General features: G+C 36.3%; 3 protein-coding genes and 1 non-coding gene across 8 annotated transcripts; all 4 read right to left on the bottom strand.

The window, feature by feature from the left end:
• Positions 1–2: 2 nt before the first annotated feature.
• On the bottom strand, positions 3–3,285 carry LOC114724076 (TITAN-like protein). 2 transcript variants are annotated; one of them, XM_028910352.1, is made up of 7 exons: positions 2,849–3,285; positions 2,457–2,583; positions 1,952–2,279; positions 1,763–1,836; positions 1,573–1,618; positions 933–1,348; positions 3–436 (listed from the first exon to the last, which is right to left on the bottom strand). In XM_028910352.1, the coding sequence occupies exons 1-7, from the start codon at positions 3,163–3,165 to the stop codon at positions 401–403; spliced, it is 1,344 nt and encodes a 447-aa protein (XP_028766185.1). In that variant the 5' UTR covers positions 3,166–3,285; the 3' UTR covers positions 3–400. The 2 variants fall into 2 exon arrangements, with proteins under 2 accessions (XP_028766185.1, XP_028766184.1); XM_028910351.1 differs by having other exon boundaries at positions 1,763–1,842.
• A 4,019-nt stretch (positions 3,286–7,304) lies between these two features.
• On the bottom strand, positions 7,305–11,317 carry LOC114724121 (protein indeterminate-domain 14-like). Of its 3 annotated transcripts, none has more exons than XM_028910414.1 (2): positions 10,758–11,317; positions 7,305–7,548 (listed from the first exon to the last, which is right to left on the bottom strand). In XM_028910414.1, exons 1-2 carry the CDS (start codon positions 11,225–11,227, stop codon positions 7,314–7,316), a joined length of 705 nt encoding a protein of 234 aa, XP_028766247.1. In that variant the 5' UTR covers positions 11,228–11,317; the 3' UTR covers positions 7,305–7,313. The 3 variants fall into 3 exon arrangements, with proteins under 3 accessions (XP_028766247.1, XP_028766250.1, XP_028766249.1); XM_028910417.1 differs by lacking the exon at positions 7,305–7,548 and adding an exon at positions 9,496–9,517; XM_028910416.1 differs by lacking the exon at positions 7,305–7,548 and adding an exon at positions 9,958–10,548.
• Positions 11,318–13,184: 1,867 nt separating this feature from the next.
• TRNAL-AAG (transfer RNA leucine (anticodon AAG)) lies at positions 13,185–13,265 on the bottom strand. The gene has a single exon. It is a non-coding gene; the product is annotated as a tRNA-Leu (tRNA).
• Positions 13,266–15,527: 2,262 nt separating this feature from the next.
• Positions 15,528–21,230, bottom strand: LOC114724082 (ubiquitin-like modifier-activating enzyme 5). Of its 2 annotated transcripts, XM_028910358.1 has the most exons (14): positions 20,921–21,230; positions 20,443–20,511; positions 20,236–20,349; positions 19,296–19,424; positions 19,023–19,091; positions 18,734–18,886; positions 18,595–18,631; positions 18,090–18,172; positions 17,783–17,857; positions 17,468–17,542; positions 17,306–17,392; positions 17,092–17,207; positions 16,610–16,656; positions 15,528–15,880 (listed from the first exon to the last, which is right to left on the bottom strand). In XM_028910358.1, the coding sequence occupies exons 1-14, from the start codon at positions 21,008–21,010 to the stop codon at positions 15,741–15,743; spliced, it is 1,284 nt and encodes a 427-aa protein (XP_028766191.1). In that variant the 5' UTR covers positions 21,011–21,230; the 3' UTR covers positions 15,528–15,740. The 2 variants fall into 2 exon arrangements, with proteins under 2 accessions (XP_028766191.1, XP_028766192.1); XM_028910359.1 differs by lacking the exon at positions 20,921–21,230 and having other exon boundaries at positions 19,296–19,431.
• Positions 21,231–21,581: the final 351 nt, after the last annotated feature.

Consider the following 21,581-nt stretch of genomic DNA (forward strand, 5'->3'; position numbering starts at 1 on the left):
TGTGCGTTGGTAACATTCCTGCTGCCTACTTAAGAGGAAAGTATTAAAAAGTAACCTACACCCATCATCAGACCGGTTAGCAGAAATGCAAAACACCTAATATCGCCACAAAATGCTGGTTGATCAATCATCATGAAAATGATCATATAACCAGAATATATTAATTAACAGCAGTGGAAATAGCCGCACCAAGTGTTGGTGATTCCAGACAAATAGCTCGTTCATTGCTCGATCCATTAGCATATTGGGCACTTGTACGCACAGTCGCCGCAGGCACTTTCTTCCCAGCAAAAATTCACAGAAATTCACCATGTTTCATTGTGCTGATTCCATCCGGCCCCAAACCAGAGTCTAAAGAATGCAAAAATGGGGCTTTCCAAACAAGCTGTCACCAGAAAATTCAACCGCACATATGGCCACCATTATCATCCATTTTCTGCAAAGGGGAATAGATAAAAGAAAGATTTAATTATCTAAAAATTAATTATTGGAATATTAGTGCGGTGATAAAATTACAGTCTTGCATCCGAAAATAAAATTAAAGTCTGCTGCAGAAACAAAAGCCTACATTATATTAGTAACCAAGGTCAGACCCATCGATACTTCCACTTATTTTTTACCTCTTCCGAGAAGGATTAAGTATCTCATAATTACAACCAAAGACTTTATTTTCCAGACTAGGCAGCTTCAGATGTAACATGTAATGGCAAAAAAAATGAACAGCTTGAAAATATAAAATAAAGGTCCATATAACATAATCATATATCACCCACAAATGACAATTTCTCGATATAAAGGTTTCCCATGTCAACAAAATTTCATAATCTCACTCATGAGAAAGGGAGGAAGGAGGGGAGTGAGGGACTGATAAGCAACTAACATTAGAGAATCGGGACGAGTGATCTTAGAATATAGCATGAGATAAAACTCACCATTCTTTTGCTAACATAGGGCTGTATCGTGGTGGGTATTTCTGGTTCAACCTCAACCTTAAATAACTTCTGTTTCTCCCTCTCAAATTCCTTTCTAGATTCTTTTCTGGTACCAGATTGCCAGACTCTACCAAAATTAGGAAGCCAGTTAGCACCATAATCCTGCCTTACAGTCTCTCCCCTCTTCTCCATCTCTAACTCAACCTTTCTCCTCTCGGCCCAAGCTGCTCCTACACGTTTTGGATTTAACTTTCTAGACTTCCCAGACTTGTTCAAAGGGGAAACAAGATCACCTAAGGCGGCTTTATAATGCCTATCAAGTCCATCAGTTAACCATGGCGGAGGTGCTTCAGCAGGAACATTGCTGCCCATATTTTCAGTATACCCAGAAGAGATGGGAGAGGGATCTGGCAAACCTGAAAAAGCAAAAGGAGCAGAAGTATATATATCTATATATATAATATGCATGCAAGCTGGCCCCAATCTCAGATCTTCTTTAAAGTCACTGATGACCTTTTGAGTTATGATGTCAACGTTTTCTTCATAAGGACAAATACATGTTCACTTGCCCCATGCACTTCACAAATTTGATGTCATAAATGAAGCAAAGCAAATTATGAACAAAATTCAAAAAGAATACCTTCACAAAAGCTCTCCTTGCTTAACATTCTTCCATCCTTAGGCACCTGGAACATTCAATAAGATGCCTTACTTTAATCAGAATTGGAATAAGAAAGAAATTAGATAGAAATAATGCATAAAGAGAGGTATTATAATAAGGTAACACAAAAGCATTCCAAGCTCCTGAGATTCCTGAATTGGAATCTTACCTCTTTGGCACTGGAGCAACCATCACTTGACCATTGGCTATCGCTACAAGGGAGAGTATGGTAAGTCCCTCCAACTAAGCCTCAACAAACGCAAATAAAAGAAGAAACCAAGTTTCAGGGAATCCTCTGAGATGTACGTAAATAATTTTTAAGAAGAAGTTTAAGGTTCCCCAGACAGAATACGCATACCTGCGAAGTCTTTAGAATGAAATGCATTTGCACCAGAGCATGTTTCTGAAGGTAGAGAAGAGGTATCAAAATAAGGTAACAAACGAGCATTGCTAGCTCCTGAGATTCCTGAATTGGATACCTGATACTCATTTGTATGATATTGTAAAGGCAAAACACTATTTGAAGGATGTGATTTTACAGAATGGGAATGAGTAATATCAAATTTATCAATATTTCCATGATTGAATTGATTATGGATATCACTTGTAGTTCCAGAGACTTCTCCATGACATTCCTCACTCAATAAGACAGCTTCTTTTTGTAGGGTCGTACACTTCTTCTCCCACTGCAGGAAAATAAAAAATAAAAAAATATTCTAAACCATACCAGTTGTCTCATCCTAACAATGTAAAGGTTCAATGACGACTAAAATAGAAAAAAAGAGCAACAACAAAGATCCACAACAAGGAATAAAGATGAATCGTGTACTTTTTAAACTGAATCATGTACATTAAAACACGACCTTAGCCACATCAGCGTCCGAAACCGTAAATGCCTCCAATTGATCCATGGAACCACCATATTTCCAGGAGAATTGCTTCAAATTCTTCAAATGATTGACACTCGCCAAGTGACTGATTGCGTTAGCGCTGCAACAAGAAGCAACGACCTAAGCTATCGTGGAAAGACCAAAGGCACATGCACAATGGGACACTGAAAGGTAAGGATATATAATGCAGACTCCCGAAGATTTATCAATTCAGCTAACTTAAGATCACCGTGGTATCTATGAAATTTTAGTACCCTTTCTTTACACATGTAAGGAGCAACTTGGAGCGACTGGCAGTAAGTTTCTCAGTCCGAGAGACAATCTAAGTTATATAGAACCTTAAAAACGGATTAAGGCTTCCATACCAGGCAAAGGAACTAGTCAGTTCGTCCACATCGGTATCGCAGAAAATGCACCAAAATCGATTGCGAGAAGCGTGTTCTGGCCTGAGAATGGCAGGATTTTTAAGGAAGAAGGATATATCGGAGAATTTCTTTCGGAAGCGGGAGAGGAAGTTGGAAAGGGATTTCTTGTGGCTAGGAAAGTACTTGTGTCGCAGGCCTTGATTGTGATTGAGATTGCAGACCTTGCAGAACTCGAATTCGCTTTTCTTCTTAACGCCTCCGTGCCTCCCAGATTCAATTATAGGGTTTGGTTTGTTGCTCTGCGATTGCTCCCCCATCCCTGAGGCGACCTTTCTCTGCACTGTGAGATTTGTTGGTAGCCGCAAAAATTTTCCTGCCCCTACGTTTTTACGAGCCAAATCGAGAACCAGTGAGCAACGTGCGTTCCACTCCGCAAACCCCAACGACGACTTGGCGCGGCAGATTATACGGTCGTTTAAAGGCTTCTTTTCTTCTTCTCCCTTTTTTTTTTTTTTTAAGCCTCCATCGGATAATTTCAAATTTAAATATTTTTTTGGCAAGGCAAATTCAAATATATAACATTGTCTTAAATATACGTATGTACAATGATCTATTAATGCTAAATATTATCACATGACATTGAAGTTACTTGATTTAGAATTATTTTTGTGTACTTATTTTGACTTGAATTATAGAATAAAGTAGAAATTTTCCCCGATGCACGAATTAATATATTTAATTATATTTGAAATTATAATAAATTGCATTATTTATTATAGTTTAAGATTTACTTTTTATACGAGTATATTTTTTTATTCATTCAAATGAATAGGGTACTATAAGTTTTTAAGAATATGGTTTATGATTACAATTATTTAGCCCAAAAAACAATAATATGCCTAAAATCATGTATTATTTATATACCTCGAACACGGGTCTTTATTCAATACTTATCATAATGATGAGTACCATGTGCTTATTACTGTAATGCAATCTAAATCATTCAAAATCTAATATGAATGGTTCAGATTTAAAATTTTTAATATATCATTTTTTAATGATAAAATTATTTTTTAAAGATACATTACTTATGATATTATATTTCTTTTAAATTCTATATCTATTAAAACAAAAGATTGATTAACATATATAAAAAAAATTAAATTCAATCTTAACTATCTAAAATTGATATGGATTGTCCAAATCGTAATAAGCACTCCATGCTCATCACTGATGAGCATGGAATGTGCTCCCCCTCAAACACTAGTGTTACGTTAAACATGGGGAAATATATCCAATTCAAAATTTAAAATATATATATATTTGTTAAGCACAAATACCCTTCAATTCAAAAAAATAATATTTAAGATACTGTTAGTCATTACATGTAAACATTTCTCATAGCGGAAATGCAAACCATATTGGTAAAATTTCTAAATATATTTTAAGAAAGAAAATTGGACTTTGCATTAAAAAAAAAAACGGAGATTGGACTAGAATTTATACAAGCCCAAAAGGTAGGTCTTCGAATCCAACACGCCTTTAACAAATGAGAAGTATTGAACCCAAAAAGGAAAAAAAGAAACTAATGGGTAGCATATCTAGTTACAATCTGATTAGTTTACCAAATAAAATAAAGGGATTCAACAAGTGAAAAGGAAAAAGAATTAAAAGATCTATGCTTAGTAACACACTAATTCAATAGTTTTTCTGTTCCTTTTTAAAAGAATACCAAATGATGGATGTGGGTGGGGAGGTGTGAGTTGGGAAGATAACATTGTTTTGCGGACCAAGAAAAGAAAAAGAGAAAGGGCATTGTTTAAGGGTTGGGCAATATATGGGGGAGATGGAGAGATGAATGAATAATGAAAGTGATGGAGGAAGCATGGAGGCATTATTCAGGAGTCGTTGCCTGTCCTCTCTCTTTCTCTTTCTCTGCAATTACCATAACGACCCCCCTCTCTCTCTCTCTCATCAAACCCAATCAAACATCAATCAAATGACAATAATACAAATTACATATATACTCCTCTGGTCCTTAATATAGGACCCAATTCTTAAGTTGGTTTTGGTCCTAAATATAAGACCCATTTCTCATATTTATCAATTTTCTCTAAATTACCCTTATAGATACTCCCTCAGTCATAATCAAGTAGAAGAGGAAGAGAGGGTATTAAGAAAGATAATTATGGTGTTTTAGGAAAAAAGTGTCACATTTCTTATAATTAACTAACTTACCTAACTTCCTTAATCTAATCAAATTAGTTAAATGGATAGTTAAATAGATCTTATATTAAGGATCGGAGGAGTACATATGTATATCAGATCAGTCTCCCCCCCGGCTCTTGATGTGCCAAGGCTGGGGCGACCAATCAAAAGCCACCACGTACGCATCCCCACACAACATGCATATCCTTTTTCTGCTAGCCATCTCCTCATTTTCATCTGCACCAGACTTCAGTATCAAATTAATGAAGTTGAATATTAATAATACCTTAAATATATATTGAAAACATATATCCTGAGAGGCTGGAATTATGTAGATTGAAATAGAGATATAATTGAAAAATGGATTGGGTTTATAAAAGTGAGCTAATATATATATATATATATATATATATAAAAGAAGAAAGCATCTTGCACAGTAGTTATGGGTGATGGCCAAAACCTCCAATAATGGGAAATCGCTCTCACAAATGGAGATGGTGTCATTGTTTCAAGACTCTTCATTTTCCTACAGACTCGCAAAAGAGGCTCAACTTTATTCTCTCCTGATTTGATGGAACTGTCTTCGTCACTCTTCATCATCACCCCCTTCCTTGCTTTTTCCTTCTCTCATTTCTGTGCAACTTGAACGGAAACACATAGCAAACTACTGTTCCATCCTTTTTCCACATATAAATTAAAACATGACTTAATTACCTGAATCCTCTTCACATCTATAACACTTGACGAGTGAACACTGATCCTATCACTCTTCTCCCCCCCCCCTCCTCTAAATTCACCCACCCCATGCCTATACTGGCACTTTCATCTTCTGATCTCTGCGTATAAGATACATAATGTACTTCTTATTAGTTCTCAAGGAAATTCTCACTGCACTCACCCATACATGTGTGTGTGCGCGCGCGCCATTTAGTACTTGATATTTGCTCATTTCATTGTAGCTCATGGAAATTCAAAAAAACAAAAAGCAAAGAAAAGAAAAGAGGGTGCTTGTGGTGCTAATCATAGTCATCGCTTTTTCCGCTTGCTGCTGATACCTTTCTCCAACATGCAATTGATAAATCATATGTAATACGACAAGAACTGAGATACTCTTTGGTCCTTAATATAGGATTTAATTATTGAGTTAATTTTGGTCCTAAATATAAGACCTATTTCTCATATTTGTCAGTTTTTCCTAAATTACCCTTATGGATACTCCCTTAATCATGATCAAGTAGAAGAGAGAGAAAATATATTAAGGAATTACGGTGTTTTAAGAAAAACTTGTCATATTTTTTATAATTAATTAACTTACCTAATTTTTTTAATCTAATCAAATTAGTTAAATAAGTTTTATATTAAGGAGTGAAGGAATACTTTGTTTCCCGTTATTTAACTCAAACCGGGAATTTAATATTCAGGCCCCTTTTTTGTTTGAATTCAGAAAGTTACAAGAATCATGATGATGACACTGAAAAAAAGAGGCTTTTCTAGCTTTTTTCTTTGCTGTGCTAAAACTTTTTAAGTTTTCAACAAATTAAATCGTAGGTAAGCCCGCCATCCAGAAAGGATTCATAATAGTTTCTATCATCAATTGCAAGTTTTATTTGCATAAAGTACGCTTCAGCTGTGCTCCCTTTATTTGGGGTGGTTTATTGTAGTTGAACGTTACACGTTTTAGGAGCCCTATCCGTATTTTTTTAGTTCATTCTATGATATGTTTTTTTTTTTTTTGCTGTCTCCATTTCCTTAACCATTAACTTTTTTATACGCTCGAATTAAAAATTTTACATACATCCATTGAGATTCAGACGAAATCAATTTATTACATGCTGCCGTTAAAATTTAAAGATATGTTCATTATAATAGAGATTAAGTTGACCTTAACAAGTAAACTTAAGATTTTTTTTGCTATATCCGTTAAATAAAGATTTTAATACTACCAATATTTGCAATTAAATCACGAGAGGATTATTACTTTCTCGCCGATTGAAACCTATGTTTTTCAGTCATGAGTCATGACTACTAATAAACCTAGCTAGAATTTGGCCCAAGAAAAACCTAGCTAGAATTAATGGCAATAGGATTGACTGCGGCATAAAACCACTTCAACTCATACTCAGTATTTTAACAGCATGATAGCATATACCACAACTGAATTGATCTTTTTTTTTTTTTTTTGGCCGACTACAACTGAATTGATATGATATTAGTTTATACAAGTGCCAGACATAGAAGTTGTCCGGCATAAGTAAATTTAGGAAAGTAGAAGTACGGGTGTCGGATGCATATCCCTGCGAAGTAGATGAAGGATCTGGTTGTCTCGGATATCAACTGTGAAATAATTGGTTTGAAGGATAAATCCTGGCGTATGTTGGTTCGTGCCTGCATATGTGTTTGTCTGTGTATGTGTGAATGAATGAGAAGGACCTCTGCAGGTCGAGAGGATCCCACGAAGGAACAGTATCCCTTGACTGTCATAAGCGGACAACCTGAAAAGACAAATGTTAAGGTTTTGTCATAATGACCACTTTGATGCCTTCCCACAACACAGGTCCTACATCCATCTTTTTCAAAGCTTTCAACCCTCTCAAGCAATAGTTGATGCTTCTTCTTACTTCTTGATTACATCTCCATGATCATAACCAAATAAATGATAAAAGACATAATAATAACTGTAATCCAACCGACCATCACCTGTATGTCTTGGTACGCAGGAATATGATTTGTGGTTTTTTTTTTTTTTTTTGTTTATCTCATCAGTATATATCATATCAGGAATATGGAATATATGTGGGATGGCGTTGTAGCGATAAGATTTGATTTCGGATATGACTAGCTCGCCTGGGACTCATAATCCAGAACCATTATGAACGGTTGACTGAGCGTTGGATGGTGCTACTACGCAGGGGCACTCATTTTGATTCATCAGAGAAACTGTGCCTCTATATATATTTCAAATCCTCTTTTTCTGATGTGCAGATTTCATGGGGGGAAAAAGTAATAAAGTGCAAGTGCTGCTGGCAAACAACAGCTTTGAGTAGTGATGCCGATGAAAATGGCAGGGGCCGGCGGGAGTTAGTGGCATCCTAGCGCTGATTCAAAATGTTCAACCGCCTTTAAAATACGTACGAGAAATACTGTCATGATAATAAGAGGTATAGGGCTGGGTCAGATGGAATCATATAATCTCCTTAGGTAACGTTTCAGATTGGAGTCCTATATTTATTAATAGTGGGGAAATCCTCGTCTAGGGCTTGACGCGCGTGCATGTCTTAAATTGGTGTTTATTTAGAAGAACCAACTTCAGGTGATTTTTACGCAAGATAGTCACAGAAATTATAATAGCAAGAACCAACATATGAATAGGTTTCAATTTTCTTTTATTGACATCTAGTTTTCTCTTTTAAATTTTTGTCATAATCAGAGCCTCTAAAATACATTATTTTTCATGTTGAAGCAATTGATATATCGTCTAGAAAAGTTGTGACAAGAATTAATTATTGGTCATAGAACATATGTCAAACACTGACGTTGACATAGTAAACAAGCACGGTACACGTTGCAAATTTTATGGGTATATATATTAATTAAGGAGTGGTCCATGGTTGCTTGAGGAGAAAGAAAGAAGAGGGGGTATGAAAATGTCCCGAGAGAGAAGAAACAGAAGCAACGTTAATGTAACAACAAACAGGAAGCATCGTCATTGTAAAAGGACGAGAGAAACGTTGTTTTAAAGCAAGTAGATGGTAGTAGAGAGCACAAGTGGTAGAAAATAAGGTTGGGATCTTACCCAATTAGATATCACAAACACACACAAGATTTTATGCAATCAGATTGATAAGAACACAAAGGAAAGAAGGGGTTACCTTTCCTAGTTAACTGAGGAAGATTGTGACCTCACGCCTTCCTCCTTTGTGTTTCTAAAATGTACTTTTCCTCAAAAGTCTAAAGATCTGCCCCCACCACATATTGTTTTCAGAATCACAATAATAGAATCAATAGGGGTCGCTGTATTATTATTGTGTTGTGCCACCACACCTTCTTTACACGTTAACTGTATCTGAGTATTATGTGTTTACAACAGCAGCGGCTTCTTGAATAACGCCTTTGAAAGGATCAATCCCTGTTCACTGATTGATGCCTTTCTAGTCAGAGTCAGTCGGCAATATATGTATCCTTTTCTCCAAATAAATTATAAGAATCATTTTTCTTGTTTGGAAGGCAGACACGGATCGTGGGTGTTTGGTGTGTGATGAGCAAAAGTTAACAAGTTGAGTACAAACGGATACGGCTAAATGTACAGTGTCTTGTTATTAGACCTATACTTACTTCTTGTTCTGATTCATTTGTTCTATCGTCCTCACTGCCTTTCCCAACTTGACCCCCTTATAATTGAATTCACCCCTTTTTGTTGACTTCTCTTGACACCATTTCATCAATATTCTTCTTCATCAGTTTCTACAACGCATATATGAAGAATATGTACTCCTTTAGTCTCAAATATAAGACCCATTTTGTAGTGTAATTTACATTATAAAATAAGTCTTATATAATTACACTACAAAATGGGTATTATATTTAAGACCGGAGGAGTATATAACTATATACGAGATTATCTTATCCATATATATATGTATGGAAATAATCAGAATTTTGTTACAAAGAACACAACTCTTTTAGTAAGTGTGTTTCTTTTATTAATGGATGATTCATTTTTAATATCCGTAGGTGTGAGAGAGAATCCAATATCTCAAATGATCTCATGATAAACCTAGATACAAGGCCAAAGAAAAGAGAATATTTGACAGTCATCATATGATCATATTTACTGAAAATTGATGTCTTCTTTTTGGCAACCTTTTCTCCGCAATTAATTATCTGTAAAAGTTCTGACGGTATATTCTTGCAGCCCAATGCCATAACATTTAGTAAAGTTTATGGTACATGAATACCATCATTTCTTTTGATTCTGGAGAATCCATCATAACAGTAGCCCCCAACACACCATCTTCATTAATGCTTCTGTACTTCAGAATGTCATAAGTAAAGGGAACTAACTAATTTAATTGATCTGATCTCCTCACAATTCTCTCACGACTTACTTTCCAGCATGTTGTTTTGGTTCCACGCTATATCAGAAATCATCTGCATTCAACTGATTAAACTTGGGTATCTCTTGATATCCAAGCAAATCAATTCTACTTCTCGTTGGTAATTTTAAAGAATAACTTATTAATTGGGTGAACTATTTTGAGGTTTCCTGACTTTGGACTGCAAAAGATGCCTCAAATACATCTACTTGAAGGGAAGAAACGAATCTTCCATATTATTGTTTTATGGAAGTCCAGATGCATATATAGTGATCTAATCCTCATCCAAAATATACTGAGAAGTATAACATGTAGTTTCATCTCTTTCCTCTTCAGAAAACAACACGTAATTCTTCGAACAGGTTTAATTCTCCATACATGGAACTCGACCAGCTCCCTCTAAACCCGCATATATAGCGTTCATCAAATAGATTAAAAGGCCGGAAAGAAAAGAAGAATAAGTTAATCTTTATTTTTTTATTAATTTATTGGAAATTAGATAAATTAAAAAGGAGGAAAAACAGAAAATAAGTGAGCACAAGATTCAAATATTGAAATTAAGAAATTAAGTTGGAGCTAGCGTTTGGAAAGCAAATTAAGGCCTGAACCTTTGCCTGCAAGACTGGCAAGTGATCTCCATGCACGTAGAATCAGTTTGTCTAGTGGCTCTTTCTTTCATTCTCTCGGCTCTCTCAACCTCTTCCCTAGCCCTCTCCCACATTTGCCTCGCGCGTGCGAACTCCGATTGCGCCATCTCCATCTCTCTCCTCGTCAGCTCCCTCACCCTCTCCGCGTACGCCTTCTCCATCGCCGCCACACGTATCTGCTCCGCAGCCTCCCACTTCAGCGCCTCCACGCACGAACTCCTCTCCTCCTTGTAAACGCAGTCCGACCCAGGCCGCATCATCGGCCTCACGCTGATCGATAACTGCAAGTCCAGAGACGGCGTACCTTCCGATGACGACACCGTTGATCGGAACCGTAGCAGAGAAGAATTATCAGAGGCGACGCGAGATGCCGATGCTACAGAGTGCGAAGAAGGTAGAAGTTCAAGTTCCTTTTGGTCGTTTTCTTCCATATCAAAACAGACAACGAAAGAGAGAGAGAAAGTACAGAGTCGAGGCGGATGAGGAGACGAAGATGAGAGTTTTGCGTATGCCTGTGGGCTGTTGGATGGGTAAGCCCCGTGGTATATATAAACAACTCCAGGGGGGTCAAATGACGTATGTAGCCCTGCTGGGGGGAAGTGAATTATTGAGCTTGGCCGCTTGTCCGGCGTCGAGACGGGGAAGGGGTGAGGGGTATTATGGGGAAAGGGAGGGATGAAGAGTTTGAACGGCGGGAAATTCCGTTACAAGAAGGGGGGGGGGGGATAACGGATCGCGTTATGGAGGGAATGCGTGAAAAAAGTTTGGGCAACTATCTCGTTTTTTAATTGTTCTGAGATTGTAAAGAAATTTTGACTTTTTCTTTTTGGGGGGGATAGGCGAGTGTTGTGTGGATGTGTAATAATGATCGTCGCACGTGCGCTGGCCATTAGAGCATTTAATAATTTAATAAATAAATAAATAAATTTTTTGGTTTTTGTTTTCGTTTTACAGCCAGAATTTAAGCCTTTAGCCTCCACTTCATTCTAATTTTTGAGCTGTCCTATTCAGTCTTATATATTGCTCATCTTCGAAGAATGAATTGATTGTTTGGCCAATGTTCTAAAAATAAATTTATAATCTTATATATTATTTGCTTTATATAAAAGGTGAATATTTTGTTAGTTTTGTTGTTTGAATTACTCTTTTCCCCTACTTTCTATGAGCATATAGAAAATGAAGTATTAATTGGCTTTTCAAGTCTAACTTTTGGTGGGATAGTTAGAAAGTTATCTATATTAATAGGAGGGAGTAATCTTAAATGACCATATAACCCATTTTGGAAGGAAAAAAAATGTGTTTAAACCTTGGACTATCGTTTTCCATTGGCCAATTGAACTAATCTTAATTGGATGGCTAACCTTTTCCTTCTTTATTGAACCTAAAGATGGCCAACTTTTTTTTCTTTTTTCTTTTTAATGAACATGCAAAGCTTTTTATACTTAAAATTAATAAAAATATCTGTGCCTTCATTGAAATCATCCAACTCTATTTTAACGTTACAAACAAATGCGTCAAAATTACAAAAAATAAATGACAAAAATTCTTGAATGCAAACTCATTTCCGCTCCATTTTTATAATATATAGACCTCAAGTTCCTCTCAAAATATAATAAATATATATATGTATCATAACCAAACCTATGAAATGTTTATATCATCTCTGATTTTAAATATAAGAGCTGGTTGACTAATTTAAATAGATTACAAAAATAAATTAAATTGGTTATTTGTAATAAATAGGTATTTTCTTTCATAAAATATCATTGCTAATCAAGTATATTGGTTAGAACAATCATTATTAGAATAATTATCCTGAGAAAAAATGTATAAATATAAAAGATGAAATGAATTGAAGTCTTATATTTAAAATCAAAATAAAAGTTAAATAAAGTCTTCTATTAAGAATTAGAGGTAGTATAATTTACTAGCCCTGATTATAAAATCTCGTTTGTAAATGACTTATAATTAAGATCGGAGAGAATAAATTATACTACTTTCAATTTTTAATATAAAACCTGCAAATGAGAGCTTATAATTAATCGCCGAAGGAATATATTTTCATGCTGTGAGAAGTCTGTATGGATTTTTCATGTGAGGGGGTAAAGGGGAACTGGGGCGTGGATGAAGAAGGGGCAAAGGAGGAATGGGAGGGATTAGCTTTATAAAGGGTAGGGCAAAGGTTGTCGGCCATGGGAACAGGGTCGGCACGTGGGAGTCTCATCCTTTGGTGGGCCCCGCTATCTCTCTCTCTCTCACATCTTCTTAGAATGCAACAATAACCCCAACATGTGACTCCCCATTATGTCCTCTCACTCCTTTTGCTTTCTCTTTCATGGTTTCATTTCTCCGGAAAAAACAAAACCAAAGACTTAAAGCAAAATAAATTGTGGAGAGTGGGATTTGAACCCACGCCCTTTCGGACCAGAACCTTAATCTGGCGCCTTAGACCAACTCGGCCATCTCCACCTGTTTGTCAACTTTTCCCCTAAATAATTTATTTATTCTATGCCAGCATATCAAAGCCCAAGTTTTTTAACCCTGGGAAGAAGAAAAATTCAGCGGTTTTTCTGCAATGTGTGGTTTTAAGTTTTCGACGACAATATGATCCCCCCTCCTGCTTCCTTCCTTTTCCTTGTCATTTGTCAATCATTTTATCCAGAGACATGACAAATAACAGACTACAATGACGGTGTTCTTAAACTTCACCTGGGTTTGCAAATTCTTCACGGGATTGCAATCTTTCATCACGGTTAGACTGTTCTGCGTTTATGTTCAATGGACATTTAAAGTTTCAGAAACTAATATATGATGTGGGTGATTTGCTAATTAAGCTTACTGATGATTCAATATAATGAAACGCAGGTATAAATAAATGAATGTATTGTGGAAGTTGTATTTTTGCTACAGGAAGACATAGAAAAGGGAAAAGGGAAGTAGTCTTACAAAGGAACAAAAAGAAGGAACGGGATGCTTTTCTCATCCGTTGTGATGAAAAGTTGAAAAGTAAAACCATACGTATAAAGGGTACCCACCCTTATGGCCCTTATGCTACAACTGGCAAAAGGCACCTAAACCATCCTGCCCCTTAATAAAGGACTTTGGGGTTCACGAAATTGGGACCCAACGAACAATGTCACGGAAGAGCTTAGTTGGAGGGCATCATGAATGAATAATTGTCCTAAAGTCACCCACTTCACTCCCTCAAATTGTGTTTACTCTCTGCACCGAAGGGCAGACAAGTATTGCATTGCCTAATTAGATTCCAACAATACCAGAGGGTTTGAGGAGAAAGAAAAAGGAAGGGCACCATCCTCCCTGTATCTTCTTTTCCCATGACTTTGTTTTTTTATTTTAGAATGAAAGGCCACGAAAACATGCAAAACTAGTTGGTCACATGTGCCTTATAACTGAAGTCTTAGAAAAATGCTTTACGCTCCACCAGTGGAAAATCCATGTAAACAAATTTCAGCATCTGATTGATGTCCTTGGTGAGCCAAGAAGTCTATGCGCCAATTTGCTTCTTTTGACGTGTGGTCAAAAATAATTATTGACTATAGCATGGCAAGGTTGTAAATTTGTCTGATCCGATTATTAAGACGACGGTTCTAAGAAATTTTTTTTTTTTGGGTAAGAATATTGATTTTTAAACCTATTAAATATCCACTGCTGAGGTTTTCGTAATTCAATCCCAGGTTCTGACGAGGGAGCTTCCTTTTTTTTGCCTTTTTCTCTTTTGGGGTTTCGTCTCTTTCAATGAATGTGCCAAAGCACAACTATTGTCGCCTTCATGGGCGATTTTTGTGACCATTGCTTGCTTCTTACAATGAATGCGATCCGGTTTTTAGCCCTGTTCTGTGCTGTACATAATGGACTTTATGCAGATATAGATTTGGATTTTTATTGACCCCAAGCATAAATTTGATACCAACGATGGAGATGCCCTTTGCCTGCCAACCTCTCTTTGCTAGCAATCACCCGGTCTTCCCGTGTTCTTTCTACTTTTGAATCCCATCTTGCGTGCAGGATCAAGTCTTAAACTAAATACAAATATTCTGCCTACCCGATCATCAAATTCAGCAGCTTGTGAGCCTGTTGTATGACATTTACAACAAAAGCACTATCCCCCTGGTCCACAATATAAATAATTTTAACCAATTTGTTGATATAAAAAAAATAGTTAATTTGTTAAATATGTTCCGAATTGAATTTTTTTTAATTTTACTCATATTAAATGAAGTGAAAAAAATACAAGTTTTATTTAAGCATTGATTACAAGGACAAAATTAATAAACAAATATTTATTACTCTTTTAATGACATATATTTTAGAGCAAATCATTTTTTCTAAAAGTGATTTATATTGTGAACTGAAAGGAATATATTTAGTAATAATTTTTTGAAAAAGTCACAAAAAAAATGCTAAAAATTGAAAAATTGCATACAACAACTTGTTTACAAAAATTGTTATCATTTGCTTATGAATTATTGCCAAAATCAATACTAATATTATAACAAGTCCCTAGTTGCAATTTTTCTATTTTCAAGGTCTTTTTTTGCCATTTTTTCTAATTTTTTTTAACTTTTGAAAAGCACTTCTATTGATTCATTAATAGAATATTTGAGTAGAAACAAAATCATGATTTTAAAAGTATTTTTACCGTATACAAAGTAAATATATGAAGGAGTTTACCTCAATTTACAGAAAAATAATTTTAAAAAGCACTTTTACACTCATCTAAACACCCCCCTTTATTTATCTCATTGGTCAAATATTAAGTAAAATAACTCAGTAACAAATCAAGGTGAGGAGGTCAACAAAACTGTCAAGGGATATAAAGAAATAAACCCCCCTTGAAAAAAAAATTAAACCTAATTGCCGGGCTCTAAACCAAAAGTTTACAATTTCCAAGTATTCAAAAAAAGAAAAGTTCTATAAGCAGTGCTATGCAGAGTTGATGGCCTCAAGTTGCCTTCGGAGTGCTTCAAGGTCATCGTTGTCAGGGACGGGGCCTCCAGGAGCAGGCAAATTATTAAACTCATCAGCACTTGGAAGTTCGCGAGCGAGACCTTCTGGCAGGGCATCTGCAATGCATGGACAGATATTTGAGAGGCCTCTAAATTAAACAAATAATTGAACGGAGATGAGGCAAAAAGAATTTCTGTTGACTGTATGGACTTTTCAATCCATACGGTCAAACAGAAATCACACAGATGAATATTAAAAAGGCAAGCATGAACCGGAAAGCTATTTTTAATAAATTTAAAAATGACAACTAATAAACCAACACATTACTTTTAACCCAAAAAAGAGAGAGCTAGTCGAGTAGTACTACTAACACGAATTTTTACTATCATAACCATCGCAACCGAAATTTGGTTGCATCTGAATTCAATTGGACCCACTTGAAAAATGATTAAACTGGGAGCCCAATGAACTCGATCACTTGTGAGCGAGGGTCAGAATAAAATTTCTCGACATAGTTCAACAGACTACGACCAACATCAGTAGGGTCAGCATAAAAAACGGTTGATGAAATATAAGTCCCGAAAAAGTAGAGACAATGCAAGTGTGTAGGTGTCAGCACTTATGGCTTCTTCAGAAATCCAGAATCATTACCCCTCATTACATTTCATCTTAAATAGAACGGAGTCCCACGTCAAGTAATAATTCTTGTGGTCCCTAAGCAGCATGGTTTTTCCTATTCACAAGCTCGTTTTCAAAAGTGGGTTTGTCATGCTTGCAAAGGTCTCAATCAACCGGTAAGACTTCATCTGTATCAATATAAACTTTAGAATGTGACACAGAATTACCTGAACTCTTGGCTTCCAGAGCACCCAGTTCACAATCATCAACCACACTGAAAATTTAACAAAGGAAAGTCACAAAATTTGAAGTTAGAATTCCAAGGAAGGAACAAGATAAAAGTAGGCATCTCGAAACGCCAGCATAGTGTATATTCCACCTAGTACAGTTGTAATTAAAAGATTTAAGATCTCTTCCGACTTACGCATTCTCTCCCCTCCTCTCTTGCGCACGTTGAAGTGAAATATGAAGAATAAATGAGAAAAATATCATCATGGACCTTATATTCCCTTCGTTGTCATCATGAAGTTAGAATTTCAAGAAAGGGACAAGATAATAGTGGACATCTTGAAACGTCAGCATAGTGTGCATTTACCCAATACAGTAGTAATTAAAAGATTTAAGATCTAGTCCACTTATTCTTCACCTCCATTCTCGTGCACATTGAAGTAAGACATAAAGAATAAATGAGAAAAATATCATTAAGGACCTTATATTCCATTCATTGTCATCATGAAGTGGGCATTCCTCAGTTGAAAGTGCTTCAGCTTCCTTTTGGGCTTTTGCTGCAGCATCTCTTGCCGGCTTTGCAAGAGTGTACTCTTCCTGCATAAAGTATATAGTTGCATAACCAGGAGGACCTAGTAATGAGTTGGTTCATAATAACAAGTTCAAGCAACAAGGGCAGCATTAAAATGTCTTACCTGTCTTTTCAAGCAAGCTCCGTTGGAACATTGAGGGTTTGGCTTCATTTGCATGGTTGGGAAAAAATCTTTAAGAGAATTATATCCCTAATGACAAGTCAGGAAAGGGTGTTAGCTTTATTAGATTTACAAGAACAGAGGAAGAAGTACCATGGCATTTACCAAATATGGAGAGACTTGTCCAAAACCTAGCAAGAATTTGAGTGCGTTTTGGACCAGCAGCCCAGCTACAACTCCCTACAAAATTAAATTGGAACAAATAATTTTAGGTAATAACAAAATAAAAGTGACATAAAGTTCTAGATAATAATAAAATTAAAAATTAAATTCAAAAGGCACCAAAGGATATACTCTCTGCTTATTTCAGTTCTACAGCCATCGGATTCCTTAGAGTGAAAAGAGGAATCATCTCAAATAAACTAATTAAGTTGTAAGGAAGAAAAGCGTCAAATGCAAGCTATGTGAAGTACACTTTACCATGGTGGTAGGTAATGATGCAGCACAAACACCTTCACGCTTGAGTGTGCGTTCATCTACCCCAGATGCCACAACCTACATAGTAAATATATCTGTATTCTTCAAATGTTTGTAGGTACATTGGTTATTGTAAGATGGATGTAGTATTATAAATCAATGTATTTATTTAGGCGGTCCACCAATTGATACCAAATTGATGACCTAGTGAAACTACACTTGTGCCCAGATTCAACTAAAGTTAACACCATAAGGTCATCTATTCTCAACTTGGAATAACAATCTGAGCTCAAATAAGGGCCACACATACCAGAGGAGGTGCACACGCAAAACAGGCAGTTTCACCAGGAATAAGGAGCTGAATATGACCGGACACAGCATCCTCAGACACGCCTGTTCAAATTTTATATTCACGAGTTTCAGCTCAAAAAAAGTGTCCATTCATCTAGATATGCAAGTTCTCCCCAACAAATCAGTCCGATAAATGGCAGAATATGCTTACATATGATTCTACAAAATGAGTAGTGAGCATATGGATTACAACGCATGACATGCTGACGTATTCTAAAGGAAAAAAAAAAAAAACAAATGCAGTTTATCTACTTTTCATGGCTTGGATGCTTCCCGAATGCCAAGGCAAATTTTGTAAACAACAAAAAATTTCAATGCCAAATTTCCATGAAAGACATCGTTCATTTCTTGATGTCCAGGTAACGCAGTGATTAATTGATATTAATGATAATGATGATGGAGTCGATTCTTAGAATTTTATTCTAAATCAAGTGACTTTAAAACCACAAAATCCTATGGCTCACCTGACTCCAACCATGTCTGGCTCAGTTCATTGCAAGCCTGCATGGTGAAAATAAAAGTTAGCTGTCAGCCAAACATAAAAATCCCAGAGCAAAAAGAAAAGAGTTCATTGATTCTATACACATGTTAAGTTATTAATACCTGGTTAACAGCCATTCTGGCTTCATAATTATCCACGCAACTCAACACAAGGTCCACACCACTGCCTTGTTTATCAGGGCGAAATGATTTATTTTTCAAACTTGACATAAAGGTATCAAAACCTTCGACTGTAGTGATATTCAGTGTATAGCTCTAAATAGCATGGAAAAAGGAACAATCAGCAAGGAAATAAAATACGCCAACACATAAGAGTGTAGATGAAGTTTCATCTCAATAATAGCTTAATGTGTTCAATGAGCCTCAGGCCACAAATAGAGCTAATACTCACCTCAAGCACTACATCAGGGTTTATATCTGAAAGTGTCTGTACAGCCGCATCTGTCTTTGTCATACCTACCTGTGAAGCCAAAACACATAACATTAGCTTATGATGTTAAAGTCAATTTCTTGAAGGCTGAAGCACTTACATGCTTAAGCATATAAAATCTTTACATTGTACATCAACATAAGGCTTATTGTCACAGTCACCGCCTGACTTTCAATAGGCCAAGATCATTAAATAAAAAACATATCAAATATTATATTCTGATTGGATACTTGCCTGATCTGGACGAAAGAAGAGCCTATTCATGTTAGCGAGTTCCACTTTGTCATAATCATACAACAAAAGTCGACCAATGCCACATCTAGTTAGCATCTCAGCTGCTACACTCCCAACACCCCCTATTCCCTGTGATCTTGTGAATGAGAGCAAATCAGAATCTATTGCACAGGGCGAAAAGAAGTCAGGCAATAAAAAGGACAAAAAAAGGAAAGACAAAGAGAAAGGGACTTTCTGCAAAATAAAAAGTAGTCAGGATCCCTGGTTTTGCTCAGTCTTAAGAGAATTGACCATTTTCTATATTGAAGGTCAAAATGGTATGAACTAGATTTCCCGTCTCTTGTAATGGCCCAATGTTGTAGAAACCCTTTCCACACGTTTTGATCATATTTCTCATGTGTTGCTGCCCATCTTTTAGATTATGAGCTGACTTGGAGCAAGTATGAAGCAGGTTACAGTACTATGAACCCATAGTTCCACACAGATGCGGGAAAGATTTTAAATCTTAAACCTCTAAACCATCCCAGGACAAATGAAATATCAACCAACAATACTGAATCACAGATTTGACAAAAGTAATTGGTTTCCTCAATATCTAGTTCCAGATTATTCATGACTCAGAATCCCAAATGTCTTTACAGAAAATCAACCACCACGAATTAAAAATAATAAATAAATAAAGATTTATGCTATTTTGAAAATGTTTACCATGGTTAAAGTTTACATTTACATTTAATTTTCTATGTTGCCCAGGTTTTGGTGATTCCATGAGAAAACATACTCTTTTTGAGATAAAAATAGGAATCGAGTAGGCTAAGGAAAATCATGTCTCTTCGTCCCCAAGACTGATAGGTGTATGAAAAGGCTAACAAACATATATATGCACTGTGCGCAAACAGTTTACAAGCAACTAACGGTGAAAGAGAATATTAGAACATACAACAATGGCAACGGAGAATTCCCGTATTCTTTCATAGTTCTCCACAATACCCATTCTCTGAAGCGCCATAAGCCGACTGTAAGGATTGCTGTCTACAACCTCAGCGCTCATATCCTGTCAACACAATGACATGAGGAAGAACCGATAGAACTTCATAACTGACATGCATCCAAGGCAGACACGTAGAAGAGTGTCCAGAGCGTATACCTGAACTTTGGAGCGTCGAACAGGTGCAGCCTTTGCGAGATCAGCGAGATGTTCAACACGAGATTTAATCTTAAAAACATAAGATCGAAATTAAGCCAATGAATAAGTGAACATATTCATTTCAAACTAACAAAATATGATAAGAAATATTATGAGTTTAATTCTTCCACTCCTAAATTCAGCGTTCTTATGGCTTAATTTTCTCAGAATACCAACTGAGAACTACAATTGTGGGAAAGACGGACGAGGATTGATCCAAAAATCATTCAATCACAAAATGGAGCATAACAGCATAGGAGATATCGAACAAAATAACAATAACGGCCAAACAATATGCATGCCATCGCGCACTAAGCAGGAACTCGAATATCGCAGGGTTTACTTCACAATAACATTGCAGCGGAACGAGAGGACTCACAATGAGTATTAAAAACAATTCAGACGATGAGCCAAAAAGATGTGCGAAAATTGAAAGTACCTTGTCGAGGGAATCATGGAGAGATGGATTAGGAAGCGATTGCCTCAGAGATTGAAGATCGGCTAGCAGCTCTTTGAGTTCGACCTCCATTTCCCTCGTTTCTCTGTCTTGAACACCCAAAAGAGCTGAATCTCCAAGTCTCTTCCCCTGATATGGTTTCGGATCCGACACTAAAAAATTCCTTTAAACGCCTTTTCTTATGTGTCCTTTGTTTCGCTTACTTCACTATGGACTGGGTCTGAAGATGTAGAATCTATCACAACGCCAGGATCCTCCGTTGCTACAGCCTCCAGCTGCCTAATTTTCCTACTTAGCTCGACGACTCCTTTCTCTCGTAATTTTTTCCTTCTTTAAATCATTTTTTATATTATTTATAAATAATTAAAAATACTCCAATGCTTGTGGTTAAAAATCAGCTGCCAGCCTACCAGACTCGAATTAAATAGAAGAAAAGAAATATTGGGCCAGAGTTCAGAGATGAAACGTGGGCCTTGAATTGTGGGCCTCATTTTGAACACGGGCCTTATTACGAAGGTATAAGCGGGCCGAACACTTCAGGGTATGCTTTGTACCCAGTACCCCTTAAAATTATATGCTTTTTGCTTTTATTTTTTGCCAGCAAAAATAGATAAATCAAAAGAAGTGTGATTCTCTTGCGTTC

The sequence above is a fragment of the Neltuma alba genome, unplaced genomic scaffold, assembly GCF_004799145.2.
Source record: "Neltuma alba isolate B1F8T4 unplaced genomic scaffold, ASM479914v2 tig00012167_pilon, whole genome shotgun sequence".
Lineage (NCBI taxonomy): Eukaryota > Viridiplantae > Streptophyta > Magnoliopsida > Fabales > Fabaceae > Neltuma > Neltuma alba.

What these genes read in the sequence shown, in the direction of transcription:
- LOC114724076 (XM_028910351.1), bottom strand. Translation starts at nt 3,165, where the DNA reads ATGGGGGAGCAATCGCAGAGCAACAAACCAAACCCTATAATTGAATCT. An exon ending in CTGACTAGTTCCTTTGCCTG is followed by an intron (nt 2,584 to 2,848) that starts GTATGGAAGCCT and finishes TTCTTGTTGCAG; the next exon opens with CGCTAACGCAATCAGTCACT. An exon ending in GTTGCTCCAGTGCCAAAGAG is followed by an intron (nt 1,619 to 1,762) that starts GTAAGATTCCAA and finishes TGAATGTTCCAG; the next exon opens with GTGCCTAAGGATGGAAGAAT.
- LOC114724121 (XM_028910414.1), bottom strand. Translation starts at nt 11,227, where the DNA reads ATGGAAGAAAACGACCAAAAGGAACTTGAACTTCTACCTTCTTCGCAC. An exon ending in TGCCAGTCTTGCAGGCAAAG is followed by an intron (nt 7,549 to 10,757) that starts GTTCAGGCCTTA and finishes TTGTCTTTTCAG; the next exon opens with GTTGTCCGCTTATGACAGTC.
- LOC114724082 (XM_028910358.1), bottom strand. Translation starts at nt 21,010, where the DNA reads ATGGAGGTCGAACTCAAAGAGCTGCTAGCCGATCTTCAATCTCTGAGG. An exon ending in GAGCTTGCTTGAAAAGACAG is followed by an intron (nt 17,208 to 17,305) that starts GTAAGACATTTT and finishes TACTTTATGCAG; the next exon opens with GAAGAGTACACTCTTGCAAA. An exon ending in GACAATGAATGGAATATAAG is followed by an intron (nt 16,657 to 17,091) that starts GTCCTTAATGAT and finishes TTAAATTTTCAG; the next exon opens with TGTGGTTGATGATTGTGAAC.